Genomic DNA, 11,151 nt, shown 5'->3' with positions numbered 1-11,151 from the left:
GTGTGGTACTAAAAGTAGTAAAACAAGCTACTTTTTAGAGTGAAAACAACTTTTAGTAAAGTACTGTAAATCATGTGGTTTTAAGAATCTTGTTATTTTCTCTTTTTCATACAGCAGAGGTCATATTATTGACTGAAATGTAAAATATCAAATACTTTATTATTGAAAAATAATTTTTATTTTTTACCATGTAGCCTTTAATGTAATTTTAGAGTTGAAATTATTAACAGATTTTTCTAGTTTTAATGGCTTCTTATGCAGTTGAAAACTGTACAGAATAACATGTAACTCCTACACTTTCTTATATGCTAAGAAACCAAAGAAGGAATGCTATCAACCCTTGTACCATTGTTATTAACATTCTGGTCTCAAAAAAACATGAATGGACATTGAACATATCTCCAAAAAAAAATATGAATGGACATTGAACTTATCTCAAAAAGATATGAATGGATGTTGAACATATCTCAAAAAATATGAATTGATGTTGAACATATAATACAAAGAGTATGTGTATGAACTCAAGTACTGCATGTAAGCACATGTTCTTGTATATATTTTAGTGTTAAAACATTGATACACAGTTTTTTATTCCATGTTCTCTGAGGAAAGGATCTTAGTATTTAAATTTTTTCATGCTATATTTTATATATGTCATATTTTATGTATCCATATTAACTTTTACACCTGCTATGATGTCCAGACAGCAAAAATACCCAGAAACCTTTCGCGACAGTTATACAAAATGGTATCCAGGAAAAGAAAAGTGATGAAGGATTGGATTGTGATGTGATCATGAGAAACCGACAAAAGATGTTTGAAAAAATGCAAGGAAAGCAAAAGAAGTCTGACAAAACGTATGATATTAAGTGCATTTATAATATAGAATATCTGTTTAACATTGTGAATGTTTTAAAATTGTTAAAATATGGCTTACTGAGCAATAACATTTTTAATTAAAGAAAATATTAAAGAATGTACAAATGCAACAGAAAACTTAAATAGCTCAATTATTCTGTCTATTTCTTTTAGAAAAATCTATTTGTTATGTTTTAAAAAATGTTTTTGTAGAAATTACTGAATGTAGTGCTAATCTGATTACTTAAATTAATATTGTATGGAAACCTTGAGCTGTATGTAATCTGTTTTTTATACAACAAACAGAACACTGCTTAGTGTTAACTTTATAGGAATGATGTTCCAGATCCCTTGAAATTACTTCCGTTATCAACGAGCATACTCAGATAGATTATATGATTACCTGATATTACTTGACAGTGCAGTTTCCTTTATAACAATGTTAAGGTCAGTCTCAGTCCAATCACCTTGATAAATGTTACACAGATCCTCTACTGTATATGGACATAAACTTCCAAGACCAGAGGTACAAAGGTCATTGGAACTTTATCGCAGGACTTGACGAGTATGTGGTTCCAGTTGTTGATTTTCAAGTATGTTTGGAAGCTTTTGAGCCTTCATTTACTTCAACTCCTTGTGTATTATTTTGTTAACAATACCAGGAGATATGTCGAGCAGCATCTCATTGGTTTTCAGGGTCAGAGAGTTTTCTTTCATAACCATAGCCTTCAGATTGTGGATGAGAGCATTGCTCTGAATTTGTTTAAGGGTAGTTTTGTCCTTAACACTTTGCTATGCAAGCTTTTCTGCTACCATAAAGAATATTGAAGACTTTTTTTTTTTTTTTTTTTAACATCATTTAGCAGCCTTACCATTGAATATTTCTGTTCAGGAAGAGTGTTCTACAAAACCCTATAGCTGTAAGATTTCCCACAATGGTATTGTTCAAGTATATAGGTAACTAAATATATGGGTGCAAGATGTTTTCTGTGATGATGCAACTCACACCTACAGTAACACGTCACTGTATTAGCAAATGAAAATCATTGTCATATAGTGCCATTAACCTTCACTAAATCATGATTGTCAAAGTTACCTGACAGAGTGAATAAGTGGAATAAATACTGAGCTGTGAGGTTTGATTTGTATCCGGCGTAGAGATTTTTTGTCAATTAAATTGAAACAAAATTCTTAGAATTAAGTTACAAGATGAATATCTGTATCGTCTGGAAATTTAATTTTAATCATATTTGACTGAAAATCAATTTCTAAAGAAATTAAAAAAGCAAAATTTAAAGAGTAAAAATTAAAAAATGTTATATTTCTGACACCTTCCTGGTTTCTTACTTTATTATTGCATCCATTACACTTTTATAATATCGTGAATATTGAATGAGATTTTTTCCATCCAACTGATTTATTTTGCATCTAAGCCACAAATGTTTGCATTACGTGACCACTGATAGTTTGATCTATACATTTTATTTTAAGTATGTACAATATATTTTCTTTAATATACTTTTGTTTAATTGAGGATTTTGTACCCCAATATTAACAGTAAAATTTTCTGCTGCTTTTCTAAGATCATAGAAATTATATGATTGATTCTAATTTACATTAAAAAGATTAGCAGGTATTAAATGTAGTTGTGAAATAATCTGTATGAAGTTAAGCAATAAGCCCTGAATTTTAGTTTTTACATTCAGAGAGTTAGTTTAAAAACAATTTTTTTTAATAGTATTGATGATATGCTTCTCACTACAGAAAAAGTCCATCGTCAAAAGAAAATAAAACTAAAAAACCACGAGTGTGGGATAATAGTGGTACACATCAAGAAGCCCAAGTCTTAGACTTCAGTGAGAATCCTAAATGTGAACGAGAACAGGCTAATTCTTCAGATCTTTTGAATGAAGAAGCTGTAAGTAATGAGAGCATTGAGAAGTGAAATATCTAATATTTGTATGGATATTTTGAACTAAAAACATTAGTGTAAGACATAGAAGACTTTATTAAATGGTGGAAGAAGCTACCATAACTGACCTCACAACAACTAAGTTTTAGTTGTGATGTGCTTAGAATTTTTATTTTTAATCTAAAACTTTGTTGTTTATTCTGCCACTGGTGTTGATAAGAATTCATTAAGTATTGGGTTGGTATTACCCCATCTATTGGTAAGAATTCATTAAGTATTGGGTTGGTATTACCCCATCTGTTGGTAAGGATTCATTAAGTATTGGGTTGGTATTACCCCATCTGTTGGTAAGGATTCATTAGGTATTGGGTTGGTATTACCCCATCTGTTGGTAAGGATTCATTAAGTATTGGGTTAGTTTTACCCAGTCTTTAACTCCAGATGATAACAAAGAATTTCACAGTTTTAGAATTTTGAAGTTTGATGATTTATTTTGCTTTGGAAGTTACATATACATATAAGAAACACAATAATATTTTTCAGTAGTTTTATTATTCCTCAAAATAATTAAGTTTATTAGATAAGCTAAGTTTTTTTCCCTCATTTCAAGATCAACATCTAATCTTGATTTTTTTTTCACCCTTTCTTTGTAGTATAATTTACTGTATGGTTTTATACAAATCAAGATGGTAGGTTTTTTTTTATCAACATAAGCTGGGTGTAAATAACACATGTGTCAAGAGTGTTTCTGTATTCTAACCCCTCTTCCTTCCTCTTTGTGTTTTTACTCTCTTACCACACTTTTTTTCTTCAAACTTTTTCTGGTAAGCTTCTGCTAGACCCTTTACAATCTACTTGGTGACCTCAGAAAATTCCTTGTTATTGATTTTAAAAAAAGTTGAAAAGTTGCATTGCTCTCTCTATGTGTATGTAAGTAACATACCCCATGTCCAACTATAATACTATTCACTCCAGCTCTGTAAATAATTACTGTAGTTTAAGACATGAATCACTGTAACATTTGTTGTTTAGAAACAAAGTTTTCATTTTAAAGATTTAATCTTTAACTGATGTTGCATAAGTAGGATTTGCTCTAAGCTTTCTCTAACGATACATTCGTGAACCTTATTGGTTAGAATGTTTAATATATTTATTTTTATTATTTAAATTATAAAGATTGTTTTACACTGTTAGCTTAGTATATGAATTTAGGACTAATCTATACCTCCTAAGCTGAATAAACTTTGAGGTATTATTGGGAATAGAGCCCCAAATTTTGGCGAATAGTGACGGTACCCAACTGATGAAACAAAGCATTCTGATCATTACAACTAAGAATGTTAGAACATATTTAATACTTATCACTGGGTTGAACTTTAGTTCTGGTATATGTAGGTAGCATGTTTTGGTCAGAAATTAATACTTATTTTTTAAACAGCAATGTGAAAAGTTTGCAAAAAGTGGAAAATAGTTTTCATTTTATGAACTTGTGGTTTTTTTTGTATTTCTGCATTTACTGAAGTTTCAACTAAAAAAAAATGTAGTAATTCCAAATATTGTTTTTATCCTGATGTTTTATGATTTTTAATTACTACATTATTGCGAATAAGTCAGTCAGTGCTAGTTTAGCATAAAAAGTTTTCAAGCAGTGATTGGCTAGATCCAAACTACATTGGTTACAGTGGCTGTTGTAAGAATTTTATACATCACAAGCATCAATATGTGTGTTAATAGTGGTAAAAAATGGTTGGTTAAAGAGGTTGACAACATCCCACTTGGAAATATGATTGAAAAACTGAATAAGTCAGTCAGTGCTAGTATAACACAAAAAGTTTGCAAGCAGTGATTGGCTAGATCCAAACTACATTGGTTACAGTGGTTGTTGTAAGAATTTTATACATCACAAGCATCAATATGTGTGTTAATAGTGGTAAAAATGGTTGGTTAAAGAGGTTGACAACATCCCACTTGGAAATATGATTGAAAAACTGAATAAGTCAGTCAGTGCTAGTATAACATAAAAAGTTTGCAAACAGTGATTGGCTAGATCCAAACTACATTGGTTACAGTGGTTGTTGTAAGAATTTTATACCTCACAAGCATCAATGTGTTAATAGTGGTAAAAATGGTTGGTTAAAGAGGTTGACAACATCCCACTCGGAAATATGATTGAAAAACTGACCAAGTCTGATTTGTTTCCATAAGATTTGTTCAAAGGATCAACTATAAAAATCATCACTGTTGTGTGGGAAGACCATGTGGTTGGAACAAAAGTATAGAAAAAGGCCTGCTGCAAGCCTCAGCAATGAAACAAAATTCAACGAGACAGAAAAGAAAGCCCAAAAGCTTTATTACAAAAAATAAAAAGCAAAATTGAGCATGTTACCAACTTGGCCAGAAATGACAATAGACTGTGGTAGTGCTGTTGTTTTTGCTTGTATGATGTTAAAATATTAAGGACAAAAAGCTTGTTTTTTAATAGACACATAAGACTATTATTTGTATTAATTACAAACCAGTCATCATACATATTTGTAAAGATAAGTGCAATGTTTAGGTTCTATCTAGATGTAAATATGTGAAATATTGGTGTTTCATGAACTGTTAATGTTAAAAGTATATCCTGCAAATGTACCAGGATGTAGGCAATGTTATTAAATTTTAAAATACTCTTTCAACTTACATAAGTAATGTTTGAAAAAACAAAAATTGAAAATATGAACTGATTAATCATTGCAACATTCATTGTTTAAAATTTGCAAGAAAACTACTAAATCTTGCTCATATTCCTGTTTAAACAAAATGTTTGAACACAGTTGTGTTGCAGTTTTGAAAATTAAACCAAGAGTCTGTTATTTGCTCTGTGTTAACCATCTTTTAAAACTTGTTATCAAAATAAATCATCTGATGGATGTTTCTCTAGCGTGCTTGGGTAGGACAAATGAAAGGAGAAATTAAAGGCATGGATTATTCAGAAAGTGAAGAGGAAACATCTGAGGAAGAAGAAGCTTCAAAAAAAATAATACAAACTGGGTGAGAAAATCTGTCAATTTTTGATGTATTTTCTAAATTGTATGTGTTATGAAATTGTTGGTTATAACTTTTTACAATAATTTAAAGACATGTAGCATGGTGGTCTGAAATATGGAAAAAATGAAGAGTTATAAATAGTCAAAGTATTTTTATACAGATCTATTCAATCTGCGATATGTTTTCTTTGTTAACATTTATTAACTACTTATGTAATACATATCGAGCTTTGTGGTTGCAAAATCCTTTCTTTTTATCTCATGATTAAAATGTGTACTTTTATCTGGGAATTTTGAAACTCTACTGAAATGCATGCTTATCCCAGTTTTATTACTATAACCAAAATTCTTTATACTTTGTTGAACACCATTGTATAAAGTTTAGGCTTGTCTCCTACTCTGCATAATGTTTTGTTCAGATTAGGCAACAGGAAGAGATAATAGAAAGAACTTTTGTTCACACAGTTTCTCCAGGTTTACCTGCCTTCTTCAGGTCTCGTATCTCACTTGATGATGCCATATAATCCTGATGAAACATTATGAACATAATATACACAAGTTCTATTCTATACAACCAGTATAACATTTTATGTAAGATAAGGGAACAGTCTTTATGTAACTAAATTCAACAAATTTACTTCTGGGAATTCAAAACATTGGGGGCTATAGAAAGGGTACCAAAATTCTGAACAAATAATTTGACTCAAAATCCAATATGACACAAGTTACATTTTAATTGACAAACAAGCTAACCAAATTAATAGTAATTATGTTATTATACTATACTTCAAGTGTTAAAGCTGATGCACTGATAGCAGACAGGAAAAACTGTGTTATATTTAGACAAGGATTGAGTTTAGAATGAATTTGTATTCAAATTCTTCAACAACTCAGTTGGACATACTTGCATATGTATTTATTTAGTTTCAATATCAGTGAGATAAAACATGTTTTAATATACATTTATCAGATGAAATTTTATAACTTATTTTGCATCTTGTTAAATCCAGGTGGAGATAATTGTAAAGAACTTTTCCTAAGCTCTGTTGATTTTTTTTTGTTCACTGTTTACTGTGAATTTCATTTGGAAATGAAGATTTAAAAAACTGTTAATAGTTATATAAATGTTTTAACATTTTAATAATTTGAAGCAGACATGGAAGCCAGATAATTACTAATACTACATAAAGTTCTTTGTAAGACAAGTTATAAAGTAGTATTGGTTTTTCTAACATTACTTACATGTATCTTGTTTTGTTGTTTTTAATTTTTTGTTTGTGTAGAACTTAAGTTCTCTTTAGAGTATCTTGTATCATCATACATTAAGTTAATGTAACAAATGCTACAAGAAACCTCTTAAAAAAAAAAAAGAAAAAAAAAAAAGAAAGAAAAAAAGGTGAAACAACCTGTTCCATATGTTATGTGATCTAACACTGTTGAAAAATTTGTAATTTTAAGAATTAAAGGTGAACTAAACAACCACTGAAACATTCAGATAAAATTTTTTCTTGTTTACTGTGGCTAGTGTTAGATATGATTATTTATCTGGTGTTTTTTTTTCTATAATTTCTGATGTAAAGTTTTGTCTCTAATAATCGAAGTGAATTTATAACATAAAGGAAAATAAAATCTTTTTAATTATTTTTCTACACTTTCTCCTTCATCATCTTTATTTTTTCTTTAGTTTACCTTAATGTTCTTACCTCACAACTATAGGGTAAGGGTTTGTTATATTATTGAATGTTTTTGTTTTTTCTTGTAAAAGTGACACTTGTGTGTAGAATTAGGTTTTGATATTTAATGATAGCTAGTTTTTAGTTGATATTTATTGACAGCTAGTTTTTAATACTTCTTAGATCATGAACTAAAACTTTTGTTCTGTTTGTTACTTCCAGAAAAAGCAGAAGTTTTGGTATGTTCAATATGTTTCGAGATCTGGTTGGCTCAAAAAGTATTTCTCGTGAGGACATGCAGTCAGTTCTGGAAAAGCTGAAGGATCACATGATTGGTGAGTTAAAATGTGTAGTTTTGAAGATAACACTGTAATAACATTTAGACTACCTTTCGAGCTTAACCTTGTCTAGTTTTATCACTCTTTGAATACTGCATGCTGAAACGTGATATCATATATTTGCGTACACAAATTTCAGAAAAAAAAAACTCGAATACTTTTGAATAGTTGACTGTTCGAAAGAGCTCAAGTTTTGGATCTTTTTTTTGAAATTCATTGCACCTTTTGTGTGTGATCCTGCATGCCAATTATTTTTATCAGAATATTTGTGTACAGGAATGCATACCTCGCTCTCTTGGAAATTAAGCATACATGAATTATTTTGCAGTGTTCTCATCATATATTTTCCAGTAAGTCTAAAAGAAAGAAAAATGAAATAAAACACAATGGCAATACTATTGTATAGTCATGTAAATGAAAGCAAAAAATATGGATTTAATTGTTGGTATTTGAGTTCAAACAAAGCTTATAGCACTTCTTTAATAATGATGTTTTAAGTGGGAATTTTGGTAATTTGTACCATCTTTTCATTGGCTGTGTAATTGAAAAAAGGTAATTTTAACTAACTAAATGTATCAAACTTTTACTTTGACATAAGAAATAAAACAATTGTGTATGAAATCCTACTCTAAAAGTAATCCTCAATTAGCACTTCAAACAGAATTTTTTCTTTTTTTTGTTTTGTCAGAGTTATAGTTATTATACAGTTATGAATTAATTTTGTTTATTTATCTGATAGCTAAGAATGTAGCCTCTGATATTGCTGGGAAATTATGTGAGTCAGTGGCTTCTAGACTGGAAGGAAAAGTTTTGGGGACTTTTACTGGTGTTGCTTCTACTGTAAAAGCAACCCTTGTAGATGCTCTAGTACAGTTGTTGTCACCTCGCCGTCGTATTGATATTTTACGAGACGTTATGGAAGCTAAACAACAGCAACGACCATTTGTCATTGTTTTTTGTGGTGTAAATGGAGTTGGAAAGTCAACTAACTTGGCTAAGGTAAGCTGTTGTACTTATAATACATAAATATATATAATAAATGTTTTAGAGACTTGTTATGTTAATATTACCTGTAATATGAGCATTGTACATTGCATAGAAGAAAGAAATTCTTACAGTTTATACACACACGTGTTTGTGTGTGTGTATATATAAGGTTTTGGTGTTTTTTTCGTTTATTTCAAAAAGGGTTTTAGCAACATCCAAAGAAGAATGATAATTATAAGCTTCTAAGGGGCATAAAAATTGTTGGAATGTTTATATGGATAAGTATATCTTACAGATTTATTTATGTATATATATTTTACAGATTTGTTTTTGGTTGGTGGAAAACAACTTCAAAGTTCTGATTGCTGCCTGTGATACTTTTCGCGCGGGAGCCGTGGAGCAACTCCGTACTCACTCTCGCTGTTTGAATGCCTTACACCCTCCTGAGAAGCATGGAGGCCATCCTGTTGTCCAATTATACGAGAAAGGATATGGAAAGGATGCTGCTGGAATTGCCATGGAAGCAATCAATTTTGGTAGATATAAAAATTGTGGTTATAAGGTATACAAAGGTTTTAAGATCTGTTTAATCTATTGTTTATGATCTCTGTTTTCTGCTATACTTTATTGGCTGTTGTAAGCATCCAAACTATAGATCTAAATAGTTCTAGTATAAAAAAAACGTATAAAAACAAAATAAACTTCTTTTTACCAGTTTTATTTTCGAACTTTTATAATATGTGTTCTTAGGCTCATTTTTCAGTAGACATCTAACTAAAAATCCATGAATATATAACCAGTAAGTGCTATATTAATATTTATTTTAAAAAATACTTAATTTATAATGCTTGCACAAAGAGAAACATAACTAAAGACAGTGATAACTTGCATGCATTTAATTTCAAATGATATCTTAATGTAAGTATACATGCTACATTATTAATTTACTGTTTGTTCTGAATGTGTTTATTAGTGTGATATACTCTTGAGTTATTAACGTAGAACATCGTGCAAAGTTTTGTTTGATAAATGCTATGCTGCCACTTTTTACTGAGATGTGATGAACTCACTAAAGTTGTTACTGCCCAATTTTAGCTCGTGACTGTAAAATGGATGTAGTTCTTGTGGATACAGCTGGTAGAATGCAAGATAATGAACCTCTGATGAGATCTTTGGCTAAGGTTTGTTAAGTTCTGTATTAACTATAGAAGCTATGAATTTATTAGTCGTAGAATATTTACAGTTAAAGTGAAAGGAGACAAGTTCATGTGTTTGTTTAAGTTTAATATAACTTGTTGGAGTCTTTGTATATATTAACTATATTCCTGGTGAATTTTGTTTTCTCGGATTACTAATAAATCTTCAAGTAAGGATGACGTGTGTGTTTGTTTATGTGTCTATGATGTTGACATAATATTTGATAGTATATTTTTGAAATTGTTTAATTTCTTGTGCAAGAATCATCAAATGTCTTGTTTTCTTCTTCTGTATAAAAGTATGTGATTTACTAAACTTTTTGATTCTGTGGGATTTTGTTTTTTATTATTATTATTACTGTACTGTTCAAATTAGAGATATGGATGCAGGCAGATAATGTGAAGTAAGTTGTTTTTATTAAATTATCTCTGTCATTTTTCTAGCTAATCAAAGTCAACTCTCCAGACCTGGTTCTGTTTGTTGGAGAAGCTCTTGTAGGAAATGAAGCTGTGGACCAGTTAGTGAAGTTCAACCAAGCCCTTGCTGACCACTCAAGTCAAGAGAACCCACATCTAATTGATGGCATTGTCCTGACCAAATTTGACACTATTGATGACAAGGTATGTTTTACAAATTTAGAAAAGTATCTAGCATTTGTATTTTGCACTTGAATATCCAAAAGTTTCATTGTGCATGTATTCAATGTTTTGTTTGAGCTGTATGTGTAACTCTTGTGATATTGTACATGTATTCAATGTTTTGTTTGAGCTGTATGTGTAACTCTTGTGATATTGTACATGTATTCAGTGTTTTATTTGAGCTGCATGTGTAACTCTTGTGATATTGTACATGTATTCAATGTTTTATTTGAGCTGCATGTGTAACTCTTGTGATATTGTACATGTATTCAGTGTTTTATTTGAGCTGCATATGTAACACTTGTGATATTAAATGTTGAGTAATAACTCCATTTTGAAGAAGAAGAATCATTATAAGTTTTTTGATAGGTTGTTTAGGCAGAGTATTCATAATGAATTTAAGACGTAAGGCGGAAGACTTTCGAAACGTCGTCTTCTCGACGTGGTGAGGGGATCTCCCAGGGAAGGTTCTGTATTTTCAGTTACTTCCTCTGGGATTTAAACATCCACCCACGTGTT

The 11,151-nt window shown here is 30.2% G+C and overlaps 1 protein-coding gene across 1 annotated transcript in view; it reads left to right on the top strand.

Annotated features, from left to right (window-relative positions):
• Positions 1 to 11,151, top strand: part of LOC106457941 (signal recognition particle receptor subunit alpha homolog) — a 35,060-nt gene that overhangs the window by 11,901 nt on the left and 12,008 nt on the right. Inside the window, exons 3-10 of the mRNA XM_013917388.2 lie at positions 704 to 857; positions 2,623 to 2,776; positions 5,694 to 5,803; positions 7,695 to 7,807; positions 8,550 to 8,809; positions 9,120 to 9,333; positions 9,893 to 9,978; positions 10,438 to 10,614. Coding sequence (XP_013772842.1) covers positions 704 to 857; positions 2,623 to 2,776; positions 5,694 to 5,803; positions 7,695 to 7,807; positions 8,550 to 8,809; positions 9,120 to 9,333; positions 9,893 to 9,978; positions 10,438 to 10,614 — 1,268 coding nt within the window. The remainder of the gene's footprint in view (positions 1 to 703; positions 858 to 2,622; positions 2,777 to 5,693; positions 5,804 to 7,694; positions 7,808 to 8,549; positions 8,810 to 9,119; positions 9,334 to 9,892; positions 9,979 to 10,437; positions 10,615 to 11,151) is intronic.

The sequence above is a fragment of the Limulus polyphemus genome, unplaced genomic scaffold, assembly GCF_000517525.1.
Source record: "Limulus polyphemus unplaced genomic scaffold, Limulus_polyphemus-2.1.2 Scaffold394, whole genome shotgun sequence".
Lineage (NCBI taxonomy): Eukaryota > Metazoa > Arthropoda > Merostomata > Xiphosura > Limulidae > Limulus > Limulus polyphemus.
Note: the sequence above shows the minus strand (reverse complement) of the source record. Positions and strands in the feature narration are given on the sequence as shown.